At 38.3% G+C, this 22926-nt stretch overlaps 1 protein-coding gene across 3 annotated transcripts; it reads right to left on the reverse strand.

Annotated features, from left to right (window-relative positions):
• Window positions 1-6027: 6027 nt before the first annotated feature.
• LOC126259546 (protein mono-ADP-ribosyltransferase PARP11-like) lies at window positions 6028-9163 on the reverse strand. Of its 3 annotated transcripts, none has more exons than XM_049956425.1 (2): window positions 8715-9163; window positions 6028-7144 (listed from the first exon to the last, which is right to left on the reverse strand). In XM_049956425.1, exon 2 carries the CDS (start codon window positions 7140-7142, stop codon window positions 6066-6068), a length of 1077 nt encoding a protein of 358 aa, XP_049812382.1. In that variant the 5' UTR covers window positions 7143-7144; window positions 8715-9163; the 3' UTR covers window positions 6028-6065. The 3 variants fall into 3 exon arrangements, with proteins under 3 accessions (XP_049812382.1, XP_049812383.1, XP_049812384.1); XM_049956426.1 differs by lacking the exon at window positions 8715-9163 and adding an exon at window positions 8345-8695; XM_049956427.1 differs by lacking the exon at window positions 8715-9163 and adding an exon at window positions 8121-8244.
• Between the last annotated feature and the right edge of the window lie 13763 nt (window positions 9164-22926).

A 22926-nucleotide genomic window follows, 5' to 3' on the forward strand; every position in this document is an offset into this window, starting at 1 on the left:
ACATTTTTACAAATTTTTGTGATATTATTTACTTCCTGCAACACCGTATTACATATGCATACATATATTACATTTTCAGCAGCAGTTTTCCAGATGCTGCCACTGTATGTTGTGTTAATCTGTTTGTATAGCTGAACATGCAGTGCACTACCTTGTAAGACAGGGAGGTGAGCCGGACCTGGATCTAAACCATACAGCGAATCATCAATTGCAAGTAGAGAAATCCAAATCGCTGCTATGTTTAAAATATTAGATTGGTGCATTTTTCTTTTGCACGTCAGTATTCTACTTGGTATGGGTTTATTTATTGATTGTCATATTTTATTTGTAGCTGACTGTTGCTATTTTACTTTACATACTGTCATTTGGACAAAGTGAGTGGAGCTATGGATGCTAGAAAATGGAGTGCCAAGTGGAGAAACCACATTTCCAACACATTTTTCTTTTTTAGTTCAATAGAGGGGTGACATCAGCGAAGACGACCAGAAACAATTGCGCCATGTATGAGGCTAATGCCGTTGGACAGAGCAAGGAAAGAAAGTGGTTTTCTTGTTTTAAGGAGGATCATTTTGGCATTTGTGATTATCCACATTCGAGATGACCTTCGTGGTTTGATGGAGATTGTTACACACATTAATCCACAATGACCCACGTCAGTGGCAAATGTAATGAACTGTGATCATTCCTCCATTGTATGACATTTGCATTCAATTGGGAAGTTTCAAACCAATTGTACCAGTTATTAGGGTTTCTCCCTGTTCCATTCACTTATGGAGCACGGGAAGAATGATTGTTTGAATGTGTCTGTGTATGCAGTCATTATTTTAATCACTATGTGGTTCAAAAAAACTTGAGGCTGTTTGCTTCTAAGTGACACATCTACCAATTCTGTAAGTTATCTCAATAAATTTTTGTGTCATTCCAAAATAGTAAAGTCCTTTATGACTCATCCTGTTTTATTAGCGGGTAGCTAGAAAATGACACTGCAACCAAGATAGACCTATTGCAAACCAATAAAGCACTAAATACTTTAAACATCTCAGCCATTTGGATATCTCTACTTATAATGTCTCTGCAAAACATTTACCATGCTAAAGGCCCTCAAGAATACAAACCAAATCAACAGTTGTTGATCTGTTACACCAACATCTGAGTGTTTGGTTTCAGATGGCTTTCAGAGCTCATTTATGCAAATGCTGGGCTGAGTCCCACGTGGCCTCAGAAAAAATTACACACACACATGGTTGGAATACAGTAATACACAGTGCATGATTCACAGATTACACACATTAGGTTAACTGATGATTGTAGCAACAAAAAGGGCATCCAGCCACAGAGCTAAAGTAAAGTAAATTTGCCAAATAATGAAAACAGTGGACCTAGTACAGTGAGGCAAATGCTAGAAAAGTGAGCTCGTTACTAAATTTGCACTGTGTAGAAATTTTTAACTTAAATATTACCAGTTGCAATAAGGTGCCTCCCCCAGTGTTACAATGTAATGTAGCAACATTCTTGTCACATTCTCTTTACATGTTCTTGCTTCAATTTGTCAACACTCTTGCACTATAACATTTTTTACCTATTATTTTTGTCTCTTCTTCTGTGGTGTATGAAGTTTCTACTTACAGTGTTCTTTCAATAGAATTACCATTCTTTGTTTTTATGTCAGGAGGTATAGGTTCAAAATGTCCAGTGTTTAGTTGTCATCAGTAAATGATGGAGGAGAGCTTGATTCTGTCAGAACTTCAGACTCCGTAATAGGAGCATCAGATTCACACAATTCTATCTCATTTCCTCCTTTGTAGAGCAGCTCTTTCACCTCCAATACGAAGATTTCAGCGTGCATGACCAAAAACCATTGCAAAAGAGCCTCTTGTGTCTGAAGGCACAGAAATAAAAGAGCTAGAATACAAATTGATAATACCTACTTCATACAAAATACCTTAATGAAGAAACATACTGCATCTGTTACATCTTATTTCTTCTGTGGCTCATTTATGAAGACAAGGTTTGTCTGACACATCATTGCTGGGATCTTTTCAATTTATTATTGAATCGACACAACTGCCAGAACAAGTTCATGTCCATCAGAAAAACTGATGCTTACAGCAGTCACAATATATGTAATTTCCTTGAATTGTTTACCAGTTAACTATCAACTGTAGATCAAACCTGGAAAGTGTAACTCATTGATATGATCACTATTCATGTGAAATACTGCAAGTTTCATTAGAAGAGGAAAGCAAAGTGGCTAATGGTGTTAAGAGGCTAATGGTGTTAAGAGGCTAATGGTGTTAAGAGGCTAATGGTGTTAAGAGGCTAATGGTGTTGTGAAGACATTTTGGAACTATCCATCTAGGCACTATGCATACTGGCTCAATTGAAGCACACTAAATCCGTGTGTGTGTCTGTCTGTCTGTGTGTGGAGATACACACACAATCTTTCTTTCGTAAATTTGTGTTCAAATGTACTGTACCTGTTAAGGATCATTAATTGACTTCTACTAAAGATATTGTGTAAATGTGTTATATTATGATAAGTCTCATATGATTAGCAAAAAGTGTTTTGTAGTTAGAGAGAAGGAAAGAAAGAGAGATTATAGCAGTAATTGTCACATATACACCCAGATCGCTTTTATTCCCTCAATGACAAAATTTATTTTAGAATCAGATAATTAACTGCTTTAGTTGTAAATAGTTTTACTGGTTTAATCGCGACTTGTTTCGGGTGATTACAAGCCCATCTTCAGGTGTATCAGAACTATGAGGTGTGTGGCTGCCACACACTGAACACCAGGCTATGGGCAGGTGACAGCTGGATGTGAAGCTACTGTTCAAAATAATGATATGTAAATCTTGTAACACACTCATTGTAACAAACCCATAGTGACAGTTGAAAATTTGTGCCAGATCAAGACTCGAACCTGGATTTCCTGCGTTTTATGAGCAGTTACCTTAATCATTAAGTTATTTGAGTGCACCTTCAAGTCCCATTCAAACTTTCACCATCCTTGAAGTTCCCACCTGTTTCATTCTCTTGTCAAAGAGGAAAAAACGTTGCAAGGAATATGAGCAGCACCCAGACATATGGAAGCTGTCTGTGATCTGAATGCAGGATTTCTATCATTTGGCCGCCACCCCAGTTAGCAATCGCTTTCCTCCTCTAATTCTTAGATTTTTCAGAACTTATTAGATTGCAGTGTTGATATATATTGGTGACAGTCAAATGAAAATGAGATGGATTATTAAAAAGTAAATAAACTGTTTATTATTTCAAAATCAATCACCATAACTGTTAATACATTTGCCCCACTGTGAGACAGGATAGTCAGTGCCATCAAGGAAAAATATTTGCGGTTGCCTACAGAACCCTGATTGTACCCAGGCACACACGTTCTAATCTGAAGTAAGCAGACACCCACAAATGTCTTTCTCAGAGTTCCAAAAACGTGAAAATCCCATGGTGAGAACTGGAACTGTATGGAGGATGTGTAAGGGTTTCTAGTGAAACTTCAGCACAGTCGAAACAAAAATGACAACTTGTGGGTAAGCTGCCACTTATACAAATGAAATATCTCTATTTTCGGGTCTTCTGACAATTTTGCATGGTCTCAAATGAAGTCTGTGTCATGCATGGTCTTTGCTCTGTTATTCAAGAACTGAAAATTAATGACCTAACCTTTTCCATAGTGCCCCGTGTCTAGTATACTGAAGCTTGTCGAAATTCATGGGTTTTAGTGAGGGTAGACCAAGATTGTTCAAAAACAATGTTTGCTGATGAGTAAGCACTTTAGATGTGAACTGATCAGGCTTATAAGTGATTCACACAATTTGACTTGTCTCAAAAAGACTTTACATTAGCCAATTTCAGACATATAAAAATTACCTGCTCATACCAGAAATACAAACTAAATGATACTGTGTGTTAAATTCCTTGTGATTCACTTTCAGTACAAGCTAACATGGAGCCAACAAATACACAAAAAAAGAAATCTGGTTGTTTAGTTCCACATGTTTGCAAGTTAATTTTCTCTTATTACATTGATTTTAAGACTTAGGGTGCTAACTTCTTGTCTATTGAATTATCTTCTGGTGCTATGCAGCTAAAGTAAACAGTTTACAGAAGTATACTTATTTCAGTATAACTGATAAGACACTTGATACCATTTTTAATAATAGTCCTTTCAAAGATATTCTAAATTTTTGATTGATGTATTTCACCTCAATTGCACTTTATTTCAGACTTGATACTTTATTTTTTAGTAATGCAAATCAGTATAAAGATCATTTCTCAAGTTACCATACTCTTAACAGCTTTGAATTTTCTGGAAACAATATGCCGAAACGGAGTTACAGGGAAATAAATTTGACTCATATTTTTGAACAAATTGCATGAAAACGCACAGATTTAGTAACTTCAACACAGTGTCCACAACAGATTCAAAACAAGAGTAAGCAAAATTTAAAGTGTGACACCACCATATGTTTTGCATGTAATCACTATATTTATCAATGTCAGTTTATTGTATGTGTCAACATTATATAACAACATTACTGAGCACTAAGCAAGGACGTACAGACAGATAATCTGGTATGAATTTTTAATCATTTTCACTTATTTGTAAAGGGAGTTTCAGCCCATTGATTGTAACAACTTCCTAACACATTCAGTATCTTTAATTCTAAACTTCAGGATTCTGTTATTTCTACCAGTAGTATACTTACTGGAGGCTTGTTTTTGATTTACTGAGTGAAGTGGTGTACTGGTTAAGACATTGGCCTCACATTCTGGAGGAAGGGGGTTCAGATGCCTGTCTGAAAAGCCAGATTTCTATGATTCACCAAAATCACTTAAAGCAAATGCCGGGTGGTTTGTTTGCAGCATACCTTGATGATTTCCACCTCTGATTACCTTCTCTTTGACAAAATGCTTAATCTTAATCATTCTTCTTTTTGTAGCCTTTTACTGTGGCCTTCCAGTGCATTTGTCGAGTAAGCTCCTCTCTCCTCGGCTATGTCAGTAACAACAGATGTAATTCATTTTTACTATAAACACTGAATGTGTAATTGCATATGGATGTCTCTCCAATGTTATTAAAATAGTAAAAATCACAGGCTCCCTATATTCAAGATTTTATTAAACTACAGATGAATGACTAAATTGTGGGCTTGGCAAGACCATATTATTTACTCCCATGTTTAGCTAACTTACTAACCATTAAGTAAATGATTATAATTATTTCTCTGGTAAAGAAATTTAATTAAAAACACCACAATCACAAATAAGTATTAATTTTTTGCAACATAAGACTTGCATCATTTTAGGCTGTGATGATGAAAGTGACACGAACAAAGACAATCACAGTTTAAAGGTACAGGCTAAAGCTAATAAAATTAGAAACAAGCAGGCAGTACTAAAATGGCTGATTTCAAAACACAACTGCCTGTAACTATTTCTTATCCCAACAAATTAAAGAACAACAGTTTGAATGTGGTTAAATGACTCTCGTAGATTAACAAAAATAATTCACAAGGGTTAAAAATAAGTTGTGCTTTCACTGTTAAAGTGCTCGCAGTAGTCACCACACACATGGTGCCAAGTTAAAAGTATCTGTATAATTGGTAATTAGCATGTGCAGCAGTGAAGTTTTTTTTAAAGAAATAAAAAAAAGGTGTGAAACAAGTTGTTTTTGGCACAGCTTCCTACACACTATACCACTGTCATGTGTTCTTCGATTAACTAACATCAATATATGCTGCAGTCACATACGGAAAATAAATAAGATTCTCCTGATGGCAATTACAAATTAAAGCATGGAAGAAGCATAAGGAGCTACAAGTAGCAGTCACAAACTTGTGAATGTTAATGAAAAGCAGCAGTCATTTGTTTTTTAAATTAGTACATTTTATTTAAAAAATGTTTAGAGAGATTCATGTGAAGAAATTTTGTAAACTCATTGCAGCATTTAAAAAAAAAAAAAAAAAAAAAAAAAAAAAAAAAAAAAAAAAACATGTTTACTAATCTTCTGAGAAATATTGTTCCTTACACAAAAATGTATGACAAATTAAAATCTTATTGGCTTCTGTTCCTTTTTCTCATACTGTCCTGTATAATATATAACATATGTAGGATAGAACTCGTTGTCAGAGAATTTCACAATAACATGGCGATTTTCTTTAGTAGCAGTGTCATATCTAAGACACTGCATATAATCAAATTCAGGTGGTATTTTCATATACTTATTACCAACAGTTTCCTTTGCAATTAGAACCTTTGACACTATCATCATTCGTTGTGTGTTGCAGCTGTCTGAATAATGACTAGCATAGCAAGAAATAGGAGTAAATGAAACACCTTGTCCAAATATGTTGCCTACCGATTTGCCATGTTTCCTCCAGTCAAAATTATTTCTGCAAATGTTGTCTTTGTTTTCCTCTTTGGTACCATGAAATAAATACTCCTCAGCAACAGAACCATATCTTGATTGTATTTCTTCTTTCTTGAGCAAGTAGCACCCCAACAAATAAGGATTCTGGACCCTATAAATTTTCTCAACCATGAACTGCTTCTGTGTGGTCTTCTTGAATAACCACAATATTTCCTTATATTCAGTAGTGTCAGAGAGCAACAACTGCAGCTCAAACTCTGAGCTAGCATTCATATGATCCCACCCAATAGTTAATTTCAAGACTGATTTGTGTAATCTAGATTCAACAGTTCTGATTAGAGAATGACTTGGGTAACCTCTACTAACAATGCACTGTGTATTTGTCACTCTAGAATGTCTTGTGGAAGTTGGTGCATAGTAGGAATTGCTGTTATGTGCTTGTAAAGATGGTGATACAGTTATATTGTTGGTACTGGTTACAGAGGGTTGAAACTGGTTGTTTCCCTCAAAGTATGTTTTTGGTCTCTTAGGTCTAATGGGTTCTTGATTGGTCTGCTGTGATCTTGCCAGTCTAGAATTGTTTATGGAAGTTGGTGCATGGTGGAAACCGCTGCTGTTTGCTCGTACAGAGGGTAGTGACACAGTTATATCATAGTTCGTGGCTGCATATGGTTGAAAACTGTTGGTGGCCTGTGGTCTATGAGGTATGGTGACTTCCTCATTGCTGGAGTCCCGACTGAAACAACAGCCCATTTCTGAAACATATTTATAGTTGATTAGACAAAAATACCGATGAGATAGCAACCTATGTTTTCACATTAGATACAAGAACTTCTTTTCCACTCTCTCTACCAAAAAGGAAACGCTGTATAATTATATGTTACTTTGAACCTAACTTCTTGTTTTAATAGCACACAAAGTTACTGTGATACAACATGTTATCAAAATCCTTCGTTTGTTGTGAGCCTCTGCTTCCTGGTTATTCTCTATCTTAAGTTCACTGTGGTTTCATTTTGTAAATGACCTAACAATACCGTACGTTATTAGGACGGACTGATTTATTACCTGTAATTATGTCCTTCCCACTTAAAATTATAACATGCACATCTCTGCTGTTTTTATGTAAACCCATTTGTTTGATATAAACGCAATCAAAAATGTAGTGATAAAGAATTTATAGCGGGGTAATGGAAATTTTGTAGTGTGATGGTAGTTATGATGTACATCAAAAGATAGACAAAAGGTAACAGAAGTACAAGGTTTCCACTGTACTGAGTTATGTATCAAAATGTTGTAGCATTGTTAATAAAATATGACCTAGGACAGCAAATGCTTAAATGCAGTGTGTGGTGGCAGGACGTCTTAAAGTTCTGCCTTATTATCTTAAACATTTTTTCCTGTCATTCATTATTTTATCATCTATTTATCGGGCTTCTGAACCATGTTTTGACAATTACACACATTTTTATATTCAAAACAAACACATAATATGGGAATGGTCATACACCTTCCTAATAAAATTCGTGATTGGTGCGGGAAAGTTTTGGCAATGACAAAAGTGAAAACACATAATATGGGAATGGTCATACACCTTCCTAATAAAATTCGTGATTGGTGCGGGAAAGTTTTGGCAATGACAAAAGTGAAATTAAGAAAAACTTGTGCAACAGAATTTGTTAGAAAAACTGTAATCTGTGAAAGAAAATGAGAAGACCAATGAAAATACTGTACCAGTACGCAGTTGGTGCCTAATTCATCTGTGAATGGAAGTACTTAACTTGGTTTAATTACCGGTACTATTATTATACCCAACAGATATTTCGTCTTCAGATTGAGACAGTGGAATATGGCGAAGACGATCACATAAACGGAACAGTAATTGTTAGTAAAATACATTTAATGTGTCAAAATGCATATTATTTGCAATGCATGACTGACAATACAACCAATATTACCTGCGTTTTAAAGATGCAGATTCAACTGGAAGATATTATATGCGGCTTTGCTGCAATACTGAAGAAATATCATCGGATTTATAGGCACAGGTATATAATCGACGATGTTGAACTAAGAACCAGTCTCGTTTACTTAAGCAAAAAACACATTCATTAACACTACGTCCATGTGTCTCCCTTGGTTAAGACGTCGTTAGGTAATGCCCCACCCCCCAACACAATCGGAATAGAATTGGTGAAGAGAACTGGGCGATAATCCGCAACTTTGGCAATTTCGGAAAACGCAAGCAGACACAGCATTAATTACAGTTGAACTAAACAGCGTACTATCAGCACTAAATAAAGGAACAAGAATTTCTAAATACTCCACCTTACGAACAGCAAATATTCAGCCTGGTAAGACCGTCGTAAACGATCAAACTTGTTTGTCAAATTTGGCCTTATCAACCCTTAGATTTGTCACTTAAGCTCGTAAACGTATCAACAAAGTTTGTCAACTTATTCACGTTCGAAGCAGACGCTGTTCATGTATGCGGTACTGTGAGGCTAGTTGGAAGGGCAAAAACATGCAGATAAAGCATTTCGGGCGTTGACTCGGGCACTGTTCCGGTATCTAAAATACAGAACGAGAGAAAGAGAAAAAAGACGCTGGCCCGGTGAATGGTGTAAAATGAAAAACAAACATATGAAAACCTATTACAGGAAATGTTGCACCCGAAATCTGATGATTACGCCTACATGAACTTTCTATGAATGGAGAGTGCAAATTTTAATAACTTGTTGTAGAGTTACTTCGCCCTGACACTGAGAAAGACGACCTATGCGAAATTATAGTCTCTTCTACTTTGTTCTCTAATGACAGTTCATTAAAATACTACAATGTGGAAACGTAAAGCCTACATTGTTTTTGGGAGAACGAGGTTTCTTTTATTATTTAAACTGCACTCCCGCTTTATGTTGCGCGTAGGTTATTGATTTTTCTTCTTAACCTCTTGGTAGGGAAAGATGTGTGACACCTCTGGCATTTTGGTAATTGTCAATACATTTTGTTTTTATCCTTGATAGTAGTTTAGAGTCGAGAAAACAATACCGCGAGATAAATTGTTATAGATTTATTTTTCACTAAACATAAGCGGCAAAAGAATGCAAACATCGTTCGCTTTCTTGCCAAATTATCAGTCAATCAAAATATCTTGTAAACACGCTCAATGTTTGACAAACATCGCCCTACACGTTCAAGTATTTGGCAAACTTGGAAACATTTGGCAAACTTTGACATTGTTTAATCATTTCCGGGGCCTATAGCTGGCAAAGCTGCGATGCTTTGCTCGATTTACCACGCAGTGTACACACTGATCAGCCAGAACATTATGATCTCCTACATCATGGGTAATGGTGAGCAAGATATGTGAGACAGGCGAAATACCCTCACACTTCAAGAAAATATAATAATTCCAATCCCAAAGAAAGCAGGTGTTGACAGATGTGAAAATTACCGAACTATCAGTTTAATAAGTCACGGCTGCAAAATACTAACACGAATTCTTTACAGACGAATGGAAAAACTAGTAGAAGCCGACCTCGGAGAAGATCAGTTTGGATTCCGTAGAAATATGGGAACACGTGAGGCAATATTGACCCTACGACTTATCTTAGAAGCTAGATCAAGGAAAGGCAAACCTACGTTTCTAGCATTTGTAGACTTAGAGAAAGCTTTTGACAATGTTGACTGGAATACTCTCTTTGAAATTCTGAAGGTGGCAGGGGTAAAATACAGGGAGCGAAAGGCTATTTACAACTTGTACAGCAGATGGCAGTTATAAGAGTCGAGGGACATGAAAGGGAAGCAATGGTTGGGAAGGGAGTGAGACAGGGTTGTAGCCTCTCCCCGATGTTATTCAATATATATATTGAGCAAGCAATAAAGGAAACAAAAGAAAAGTGTGGAGTAGGAATTAAAATCCATGGACAAGAAATAAAAACTTTGAGGTTTGCCAATGACATTGTAATTCTGTCAGAGACAGCAAAGGACTTGGAAGAGCAGTTCAATGGAATGGATAGTGTCTTGAAAGGAGGATATAAGATGAACATCAACAAAAGTAAAACGAGGATAATGGAATGTAGTCGAATTAAGTCGGGTGGTGCTGAGGGAATTAGATTAGGAAATGAGACACTTAAAATAGTAAAGGAGTTTTGCTATTTGGGGAGCAAAATAAATGATGATGGTCGAAGTAGAGAGGATATAAAATGCACACTGGCAATGGGAAGGAAAGCGTTTCTGTAGAAGAGAAATTTGTTAACATCGAGTATAGATTTAAATGTCAGGAAGTCGTTTCTGAAAGTATTTGTATGGAGTGTAGCCATGTATGGAGGTGAAACATGGACGATAAATAGTTTAGACAAGAAGATAATAGAAGCTTTTGAAATGTGGTGCTACAGAAGAATGCTGAAGATTAGATAGGTAGATCACATAACGAACAAGGAGGTATTGAATAGAATTGGGGAGAAGAGAAATTTGTGGCACAACTTGACTAGTAGAAGGGATCGGTTGGTAGGACATGTTCTGAGGCATCAAGGGATCACCAATTTAGTATTGGAGGGCAGAGTGGAGGGTAAAAATCGTAGAGGGAGACCAAGAGATGAATACACTAAGCAGATTCAGAAGGATTTAGGTTGCAGTACTTACTGGGAGATGAAGCAGCTTGCACAGGATAGAGTAGCATGGAGAGCTGCATCAAACCAGTCTCGGGACTGAAGATCACAACAACAACAACATGGGTCTCCAAACTTTTTAGTCTGCGGGCCACATTGACTCCTCCACGAAGTCATAAGGGCCAAGATCTACGTAGTGGAATTAAAGCACACTAGCACTCCATGATTACCGTAATATAAGGCTAAAGGAAAGATGAAATCGCAAAAATCTAAGGTTGTGGGAATAGCTAGCACTGAAACGAACTACGATTTTTATTTAATTACATAATTGTGATTGGTGGACGCGTCTGACCGAAATTCTGGCGAATTTCACCGACAAAAAATTGTCACTGCACATTCTTCACGAAAGCGTCCTGCAAAGTTAACGAAATTTCAAAATCATTGTTAGCAACACTATTACTGCAAGACGTAAGAGAGGTAGAGCATGTCAACGCATTGTTATTTCAAGCGGCGCAACAGTAAGTTTAGTTATGTAGTCTTGTAGCGAGTAGAAGAGCCAGAGCGTATATTTGATAGTTCTGTTGCGTGATTGTGTCTATGTTGCGAGTGTCTCACGAGTTTTTTAGTGTTTTATGCGCTGTACTAGTAGGTGAGACGACGAAGTGTGGGACAATTCAAAGTTCGAATTCGAAGAGACAAGGGAAATCTGAAGATCGAAATATGTATAGCACGACTTGAGTATTTTTTCACTGTGAGTATTTCACTGTGAGTATTTTAATTTAGTAATTAAAGTACCTTAAAAATAAATTCATTGCATTTTGTTTAGGCATACTACTCCCTAGTTTTATTAGTATTAAATAGCACAATTTTATTTTCAGGTTACAATCTTTTGTGAAGTTCTGTATAAATATGCAAAAGAAACGAAAGGTTGAAGTGAATGTAGAACTTTTAAACAGCAATGGGGATGTCAATATTTCGTGGTGGAGTCAATGTGTTATTGGCAATGAAGCAATATCAGTCTTCAAAGAATCCAATATAAAACGTCATTATGAGACTAAGCACACTCAGAATTACTCCAAGTTTACAGGATGCGAACGATTAGAAATGTATGAGTCGAGTATGCAAGCAGTAGTAAATCGCGCCGTAGAAAATCTTATTACATTTAGTTTAAAGTGCATAGTCTGCCAAAACAGTGTTCATAGAGGTATCCGTTTGTGCTCTTTCTCACATATATGGATCCATCTATCGTGTATGAACAACAGAAAAGTGATAAATCCGAATTGTGTATGTGGCTTTGTTCAGTGCAGTGGTCGAAAAAGTGCAGTCAAGATGTATAATTCTGGTACTGAAGAACTCATCTCTGATGTGCTGAAAGAAGAACTCGCAATAGCTAAAAAATATATGAATGACATCGAATCGTTAATTAATTCTTTGAATGTCGATTTTAATCCTTTTGTGAAAAATGTACAAAGTGAAAACTACAACACTCTCAAAGAAACCGTTACTGAAATTCAAAGTGCTCCAATATCTGCTATAGTTACAAAAAACTCGTTTGCGCCCATTGCACAAGAGAAACACCGACAAATGAAATTATTGAGAGAAGACGAGACAAAACCAAAAATTTATATCTTTGCAGACAGCCATGGACGAGATTTAGCCACTATTCTTACGAATATGCAATCTAAATTTTCCGTTACTGCCACAGTAAAACCCGGGGCTCCTTTCCAGCAAATAATTAAAGATTTAAGCCCTCAGCCAAACGATGTTTGTGTAATTATTGGTGGAGTTAACGATGTTTATAAAAATGAGTCGAAAAATGCAATCACAGCATTGCGAAATGCACTGGAAAGAATATCGCCAAGAAAAACAATCTTCGTTAGCATCCCACATAGACATGACCTAATAAACAGTTCATGTGTAAATAATGAAATCAAATTCACAAACAGAATGTTTCAAAAGGTATGCAAAGCATACAAGGACGTGAAGTTTTTGGGCAGTAATTCCGAAGAGAGAAACCATTTTACTCGACATGGAATGCACAGGAACCGGCTAGGAAAACGTGTACTCGCTAAAGCATTATTAGCAGAAACATTCAAACTATTTGAAAACACCACTCCTCCAATCATTCTAAAAGCACCTGTGCCCATTGAAACTGTACCATTGGAAGAAATACAGACAGTGTCGTCAAAATACTCCTTCAAACCTAATGGAACAGCTGAAGGGAAGACTTCATATGCAGCAGCACCTGTATGTGAATCAACAGAAACAGGTCTTTTATACAAAAGCAAGACAGCACCAGCAGTTACAACTCAAGTGGGAAACGTTAGTCCACTGCCAACTTGTGAAGCAGCAGCATTTAAGGAGGAAGAACAGTCATCAGTAGCAGAAACAGCAACACCATCCCCCACAGGATCAAGTGTACAAGCTGACAGTGTAGAAACCTCGCCAACAGGAGATCCACCATCTATGGCAAAAAGGAGCACAGTAGTGACTGCAGCTGCTCCACATAGGATGTGCCTGAGATCAAGAAAGTCCTCAGCTGCAAATGGGGATTTTTTATGGTACTGGGGCAGAAGGGGGAAGGTTGCAATCAGAATGTAAGTAATGTAGTTAATAACAACAAATGTGGGTGTTACCAGCACAACAGCTCCCTCCTCCCTGCAGAAAACTGTTCCTGTAATACTGGTATGTCAAAAGAAATAAAACTCAGTCCCAACAATGGCAGCACCACAACCAATCATGTAATTAAAAATAAGCTCAAAATTTTTCACCAAAATATTCAAAGCCTGCTCTGTAAGTTAGACCAATTTATTGTAAATATTGATGAACCAACAGGCGCAGATTGTGCTCATATTCTCTGTCTGACAGAACACCATATCACTTTTGGCATCGAAATGCTCAATATACCAAACTATGTTTTAGCTACCTCATTTTGTAGAAAGCATATGTGCAAAGGTGGGGCAGTTATTTATGTGAAAAACAGCCTGTCCTTTAATACAATAGATGTAGAGAAATATTGTGTAGAGAAAGACTTTGAGGCATGTGTCACAGAAATAGTAGAAGCTAACAAGAAACTGGTAATCGTAGCAGTATACAGGGCTCCATCTGGTAATTTTAAAGTATTCATGAAACAATTAGATTCTGTGCTATTGTATCTAACAAGAAAAAATAGGGACATTATAGTGACTGGAGATTTTAATATAGATTTCCTAGAAAGCTCATCTTCTAAGACAGAGTTTGCAAATTTAATGCATACCTACAACCTTGTCTCCACTGTCAGTTTTCCCACAAGAACTACTGCCACTTCCAGCACTCTAATAGACAATATCTTTGTAGATATGAGTAAAACTAATCACATCAAAGTTGAAAAAGTCATAAATGGTCTCTCTGATCATGATGGGCAAATACTCACAATTGATAACTTTAATACAAATCAGAACAAAGCTAGTGCACAGTGGAAAACCATTAGAAACATGAATGAGGAAAATATCCAAAAATTCAAATTATGCATTCGGGAGACTGACTGGAGGTATGTTTATCTTGCAAATGATGTTAATACAAAATATAATTTATTTACTGATGAATTATCAGGTATATTTGAAAATGTCTTTCCAAAAAAAGTCTGTAGACTACAGAACAGGCAATCAAGCAAAAAACCATGGCTCACCAAGGGCATAAAAATATCATGCTAGAGAAAAAGGGAACTGTATATAATATCTAGACAATCCAATAATCCCCTGCAGATGAAATATTATAGGACATACTGCAAAATCTTAAATAAAGTCATTAAAAAATCTAAAAGTATGTGCATGCAATCTGAAATTAACTGTTCAAACAATAAAATCAGAACGATTTGGAATGTAATAAAGAGGGAAACAGGTACTGCACCATCTGACAATGAAAAAACTGCTGTCCTAAAAATTAACGATTTGGAAATAACTGATAGTAAACAGATAGCAGACACATTTAACAACCACTTTCTAAGTGTCACCTCTCAAATAGGCTGCAGTGGTGCCCTTGGGGAAGCTTTAGATATTCTGAAACTTAACCTCCCACAATGTTTTAATGATATAAATGTAACACCCATAACTGTTAATGAAACAAAAAAAAAATAATTCACTCATTGAAAAGTAAAGGATCTTCAGGTATAGATAACATCTCTAATAAACTGTTGAAAGCCTGCAGTAATGATGTAAGTGTAGTACTTGCTCACATTTGCAACACGTCTCTTTATGAGGGAGTTGTTCCAGAGAGAATGAAATATGCCATTGTGAGACCTCTTTTCAAGTCTGGCGATGCTACAGATGTAAAAAATTATCGTCCTGTCTCTCTCTTAACAACATTTTCAAAGGTTCTTGAAAAGGCAGTGTATAACAGGATTGTGGCACATCTAGATGAACTTAATATTATTAACCATAGACAGTTTGGTTTTCAAAAAGGCGTTTCCACAGAGCGTGCCATATATTCACTCACAAATGATGTCTTGGAGTCTATTAATAGTAAGAAGTCACCAGTTGGTGTCTTCTGTGACATTTCCAAGGCCTTTGATTGTGTAAACCACAAGATACTCTTGGAGAAGGCCTATCATTACGGAATCAAAGGGCCTATAGGTAACTGGCTAAAATCATATCTTGAAGACAGGAAACAAAAGGTGGTTCTAAATGGTTGCAACAAAGGATCTCCTAATCTAGTGGATTCTGAATGGGGCAAAATTCAGCATGGAGTTCCCCAGGGATCTGTCCTTGAACCCTTGCTGTTTTTAATATATGTTAATGATTTACCCCTGTCCATTAGTAAAAATTGTGAATTCACAATGTTTGCTGATGATACAAGCATTGTCGTAGATGGTAAGTCTACTGCTGATCTGGAGACTGATGTTAATGATATACTCAGAGAAGTTACAGCTTGGTTTTCAATTAATTCTCTTTCAGTTAATATTAAAAAAACTAATTTTATACAGTTCCACACAAAAAATAAAACTCTAGAAAATATAGTAATTGCCCATGACAACCAGGAACTAGAACAGGTGCAATCCACTAAATTCCTGGGGGTTCACATTGACAGTAGGCTCAACTGGGAACAGCATGTGTCCCTTACTCTAAAAAGGCTTTCATCAGCAACTTTTGCTCTAAGAATAATTACTCATTTTGGGGACATCAACATTTTAAAATCATCTTACTTTGGGTACTTTCACTCATTAATGAGTTACGGAATAATATTCTGGGGTAATTAACCAGCCTCAAAAAAAAATCTTCACTGCTCAGAAGAGAGCAGTCAGAATCATGTGTGGGGTTCCTCCACGAACCTCATGTAGAAAACTTTTTCCACAGTTAGGTATTCTGACCACAACATGTCAGTACATATACACTCTGATGAATGTAGTTAATAAAGACTATGCTCAGTATGAAACCAATTGTTCATATCATAACTACAATACTAGAGGTAAAGATGATCTACATGTTGAACTAAAAAATTTAACACTTGTACAGAAGGGAGTAAAGTATGCTGCTATAAAGACTTTTAATGCATTGCCTAATTATATAAAATGTACAATAGAAAATGAAACGCTGTTCAAAGGTATGTTAAAAAAATACCTGCTCGACCATCCACTGTACTCGTTAGATGAATTATTTTCCAGAAGTAATGCCCTCTCTTAATAATAGATGTATTTAGTCTCTTAGTTATTAGATGGATGATACAATATTATGTTAATGTCATAGTGTTAATGTTATAATGTTATATTGAGAATTGCTATACTAGTTTAATGACAGCTTGTAAATGAGATACTTATAATATCTATATCATTGTATTATATTACTATTCTGTAGCATTAATTGTATTTGTACAATTGTATTGACACATTCCACATCCAGGCGAATCACTCGCATGTACGGATCTATGGAATACGCATACCAAATAAAATAAAATAATTTAAAAAAATGAAACGTCAGCTAAAAACTCAGCAGTCGCTGTTTAAGAAAGTAAATGCTGAACAACATGCAGCAACTCGTGCTGGTTTTTGTGTGGTTCATTTAGTAGCGAAACAGTGTAAGCCATTTACCGACGGTGAATTAATTAAGAACTGCATTATTGCAACAGCAGAAGAAATGTGCCCATAAAAAGTTAATTTATTTAAAAACATAAGTTTGTCGGCAAACGCTGTGGCTCTAAGAATAGATGACATTGCACAAAATATATCAGCACAACTGCGTGACAAAAATCAAGACAGACTGGTTCTCTTTGGCCTTGGATGAGTCAACAGATGTATCAGATACTGCTCAAGTACTACTTTTTATTCGAGGGATTGACAAAAATTATGAAGTGTATGAAGAGCTCCTTGATGTTCACAGTATTCACAGGACAACCAATGGCGAAGATATTTTGTAAAGGAGTTGAAAGGGCAGTTCAGAAAAACAATCTTCAGTGGAAGAAATTAAAATGTGTTACAACTGATGTTGGCAAAAAGATGTGTGGGAAAAATAAAGGTGTTGTTGCTCTCCTTTCTAAGGCCGTAGAAAATGATGGTGGCTAAAACCATTAGTAGTGCATTGTATTATTCACCAACAGTCTTTGTGTTTAAAACATTTAGATATGTCAGAAGTTTTAAAGCCAGTTATTTCAGTTGTTAATTATATCAGATCCCATGCACTCAGTCATCGCCAGTTCCTCGAGTTTCTTGAAGATATTGAGGAAAGCGACTTGCCATGTTATACTGCAGTGCACTGGCTTAGCTGCGGTAAAGTTCTGACCAGTTTTTTTGAACTCCGAACACTAATTGAAATTTTTTTGAACGAAAGGAATCGCCCTATAGTTGAGTTACGGAACCTTAATTTAAAATTGCAAGGTGAAAACCAGCTTCTGCCTGATTTATACACGCATGTTAAGTCCTTCCGACAAAAGATAGCTTTGTTTCAACCTCAGTTGAACAAAGTATGCTTCACGCATTTTAATAAATGCCAAACATTCAGTCAGCAAACTGAGATTCCGTTTCCTGTAACTTTCGCAATTGAAGCTTTTGGCACTTTAAAAATTAATTTTGAATCACGTTTTTCAGATATCGATGCAAATTCAAACGATATCAAGATATTTCAAAATCCCTTTGACGTCGATACAGAAGCGTTACCTACAGAACTTCAGTTTGAAATTATTGATTTGCAATGTAGCGACTTTTTTAAAGAAATACATTCAAAGTCAATGTTACTGGAATTTTATAAGTGTCTTCCATCCACACAGTTTACAAATTAACATAAATTTGCGAGTGGCTTTTTTTTCGCTTTTGGCACTACTTATCCGTGTGAAAAAACTTTCTCAAAAAAAAAAAAATGGCTCTGAGCACTTTGTGACTTAACATCTGAGGTCATCAGTCGCCTAGAACTTCGAATTAATTAAACCTAACTAACCTAAGGACATCACACACATCCATGCCCAAGGTAGGATTTGAACCTGCGACCGTAGCGGTCACGCGGTTCCAGACTGAAGCGCCTAGAACAGCGCTGCCACACCGGTCGGCCTTTCTCCAAAATGAAACATGCAAAAAGTATTTACAGATCAAAATTAAGTGATAAGCAATTGAAGTCGCTGATGATTATTTCTACCAGTAAACTTGATCCACAACTGGAGGTAATTATGAAAGGAAAGTTACAGCCACATAAAAGTCACTAAGATGTTAAATTTCTTTACGTGAATACAATAACGTTGTGAGTTTTCAAGATATAAATTAATTACAGTTATTTTTATACATCAGTTACAACTAAAATATGCAATATCAATATGTACACCAGGTATAGTATTTTCTTTAAATTGCCTTTAAATAAAAATATTTTATACGATTTACTTCCTATGTGTTTTTTACAACGTAATCAAAAGAAAGTGAAACCTCACTTAAGAAGCATCTTCCATAATGATTGATTACTAAGGCTAGTCGCTGAAGTGGCGTCCATTTGAAAGACTTGCACCAGACTCGTGAGTAGAATAAAATGCAAAGAATTTTTTTACTTAAAATGTTTTCGCCAAACTAGTCTGTTAACCGTTCCTTTTTTTTTTTTTTCACCACCACACGGAGAATGGTCTGTCTGTTTATTATGGATAGCCACAAGTTTAACCATGACCTTCCGCTTTGTAAAGATAGAGCTCCGACAATGTCGCGGTGTATTGGTCGCGATAGGCCTCGAAATTAAATTGTTGGCAGTATAGGTACCACCTCAAATATTTGGCGGGCCGGATACCGGGGATGTCCAGCCAGCTAACGCGGACCGGTTTGCTGGCCCTCGCGGGCTGGTTTCGGCCTGCGGGCCGTAGTTTAAAAACCCCGGTCCTACATAATAGCCGGTATGTCCATGTTTGGCACGGATAGCAGCGGGTGACACGTCGTGGCATGAAGCAATGAGGCCTCTGTAGGTCGCTGGAGAGAAGTGGCACATCAGCACACGCAAGTCACCTAATTCCCGTAAATTCCGGGGTGGGGGGGGGGGGGGGGAGAGGCGATGAGCTCTGATGCTGTGTTCGGTCACATCCCAGTTGGAGGGATAGCATATCAGCTGGAACTCGCCACTGTGTTTCTTGAACAACTTTATCACACTCCTGGCCTTGTGACATGTCACATTATCTTGGTGAAAAATGCCGCTGCTGTTGGGAAACTTAATCGTCATGAATGGGTGTATGTGGTATGCAACCAGTGAATAATCTCCTTGGCCATCATGGGGCCTTGCACGAGCTTCACTGGAACCATGGATACCCACATGCTGGCCGGGGTGGCCGTGCGGTTCTAGGCGCTACAGTTTGGAACCGAGCGACCGCTACGGTCGCAGGTTCGAATCCTGCCTCGGGCATGGATGTGTGTGATGTCCTTAGGTTAGTTACGTTTACTTAGTTCTAAGTTCTAGGTGACTGATGACCTCAGAAGTTAAGTCGCATAGTGCTCAGAGCCATTTGAACCATTTGATACCCACATGAATGTTCTCCAGAACATAAGGGAGCCACCACCAGGTAGTCTCCGTCCTGTAGTACAGGTGTCAAGAAGCTGTTCCTTCGGAAGATGACAGATTTGTGCATTCCCATCATACCATGCAATACTTCGCCCCTGTGCCAATGTCAAGTGCTGATGCTGATGTGTCTATTTGTCATAGTTGCTGATGTCTTGTTGTTAACATTGGTACATGCATGGGTCATCAGTTGCAGAGGAGTGTTAGAAGTCTTCAGTGCACTATATGTTCAGACACACTTGTACTCTGCCCATCATTAAAGTCTGGTATTAGTTCCGCCAGAGTTCACCACCTGCCCTCTTTGACCAGTCTGCCCAGTCTAAGATGTTCGATATCTGTAGTGAGGGGTGGCCACCCAACCCCACGACCTCTGGAGATGGTTTCATCTTGGTTTCACCTGCTGAAGACACTCACCACAACATTTCTCAAATGCCCAACAAGTCATGCAGTTTCCAAAATGCTCGCACTGAGCCTCTGGAACATCACAATCTGCTGTCAGCCAAACTCCCCATTCTCCCCACGAACAGCACACTCACCGATACTACATAAACCGTGTGTGTGTGTCTGACTAGCAGTTATAACCCACCAGTGACACTCAATTACCTGGACAGGTTCATATTGGTAGTAGGTCGGCGGTCACAATGTTCTGGCTGATCAGTGTAATCATTTAGTACAAAGTACCACCATTTTCGTTTCATATATTTTAAACATTGATTTCAGCAAAGACTACTATGACAGAAATATTCAGATAACTGGGAAAAATGCTGACAACGCTTCCCAACATTTGCACAACTGAAAAAGGTGAGATATTGGTGCTGTCTGGACATGTAACAGCTCTATGATGTAACACTGGGAGTGGGGTTGGGAAAAAATGTCCTCGAGGTTCTTAGGACAGGGTGAGACTCTGCTTATCATAAAACCGTTAGTTTCTACGATAATATACATCTACATCTACACCCTGCAAACCACCATGAGGTGTATGGCAGAGGATACATCCCATTGTACTAGGTATTAGGGTTTCTTCCCATTCCATTTACGTATGGCGCACAAGAAGAATGATTGTTTGAATGCCTTTGAGCGTGCAGTAATTATTCTAATCTTACAAGGAGATGGCACGACCCTGTGGTCGGGGATTTGCCAGAAATTTTGTGTGGTGAAAGAGGACCCCTAACACATCACGTGGTTAAAATATTAGGTCGCACTACCCGGAAAATCCCAGGAAAAATCGATCTAAAGTGTCTTAGGTGCCTTATGAGTACAAAATGTTAGTCCACTGCCGAGCCGCTGTCTGGCCTAGATAAGTTGGTTCTTAGCCATGTTGTGAAGCGGTGGGCCGCATGTCTCTGTGCGGCGACCCGCAAATGGGCCGTGTTAAATTGCGCGGGTAGTGGTACTGCAGTGTAAACAGATCACCTATCACGACGATGGCGCTTTCTTATAGAAAGGCCACGATTAAAGTAACGTTCGATCCACAGTACACACGACCTAATGCATATGTGAAGTAGAGCGTTTCCTACGTGAAGTAATGCACGTTGAGCAACAGGAACTTATCGGTATACATCTTTCGATCATTTCCAGTACAGTTTCCCTGAAACTTGTAGATGAAGCAGCGTGCGAACGAATTCTTCGACGTTCCACCGATGGATATCCACCACTCGGATGGCAACGTGGGCGTAGTGACTGTCGACCATGCAGGACTCGGCGTTTGGAACATACGAATCTTCGAACTGCCTTTTGAAGTATGGGCCATGCTTGTCATGAGCATGCTGTGGCCTTATGGGGAAGTACTATGTCACGTGGAAGAAAAGTGGCATATGTTTGAGACATATCCTGTACTGAATGGAGTGTGTCAGGTGTAAATCGAAGTGCGTAAACACATCCCATCGTATGTGACCGTTGGTGGTTGTTGAGTGATCGTCATTTATGACGGTCAACTGCGGACTTGTTCAGGTTGCGGGCAGGAAGGACATGTACGCTCTGAATGCCTGCAGCGACGCCTAGTCCAGATACCATGTGCAACCACGACATCTACATTGCAACCAACAATGCTGCCTATTACATACGTTGAGGCAGCGAGGAACATGACAGACGCGGACGTTGTTATGTTACAGGTGGAGACCCCCGCAGGCCAGGTTTCTGCGCCCAAGATGACGAAGCCTTCACCGGAACCGTCGCTGTGTTCGACAGCAGCGACCAAGTCTGCACCCCAGCCATGTGAGGAAGGAGAGCATCAGCAAAGCGATTTGAACTCTGACACGGAGATTCGGGAGGTGCCTACTGTTTGCCGTGATCCACAGGAGCCAGACATGCGTTCCTGCAAGCAGAAGTCGCCCAAGCGACGAAAGAGTAGGAGACTGTCTGCAGGAAATGATTCTAGAGATGGTGACACGTTGCAGGAGGATGAGGAAAATCCATCTGCAGCCAGGGCTGTGGACCACACACCAACGGTTCCTGGTTCACTGCTGGCAACGTCCGCCAAAGGACAAAGACAAGTTGACGATGCTCAGCTCACCGACGAGCCCCCTGGTGATTCTGCTGCTCAGACATTGGAAGAACGTCTTGCGTCGCCTAATGTACCACACCTCCAGCTTGGTGACTGGGTGTCCAAAATGGAAAGAATGATATCAGACTTGAGTGACAACAACATACCCAAGTCTGTATGTCCCGTATGGTACTGCGAAGCGTCAAGAGTGAAGACTCTTTTACTCCACTGATGTAGCTCCATTGTTTCAAGGCACTACATAGCACCTCATGGTGGGAGGGGACTTTAACAGCGTCTTACGCCCTGAGGATCAGATACCTCACCATGTCCCATGTCCAGCCCTACATTCTATGGTCAGAGATCTTGCTTTGCATGATACATGGATGCTAATCCACAGTGACCAACGCGGATATACACACTTCACCAGCCACTCGGCCAGCAGGTTGGGCAGGATTTATGTCTCCAGA

Source organism: Schistocerca nitens, chromosome 5 (genome assembly GCF_023898315.1).
Source record: "Schistocerca nitens isolate TAMUIC-IGC-003100 chromosome 5, iqSchNite1.1, whole genome shotgun sequence".
Classification (NCBI taxonomy): Eukaryota; Metazoa; Arthropoda; class Insecta; order Orthoptera; family Acrididae; genus Schistocerca; species Schistocerca nitens.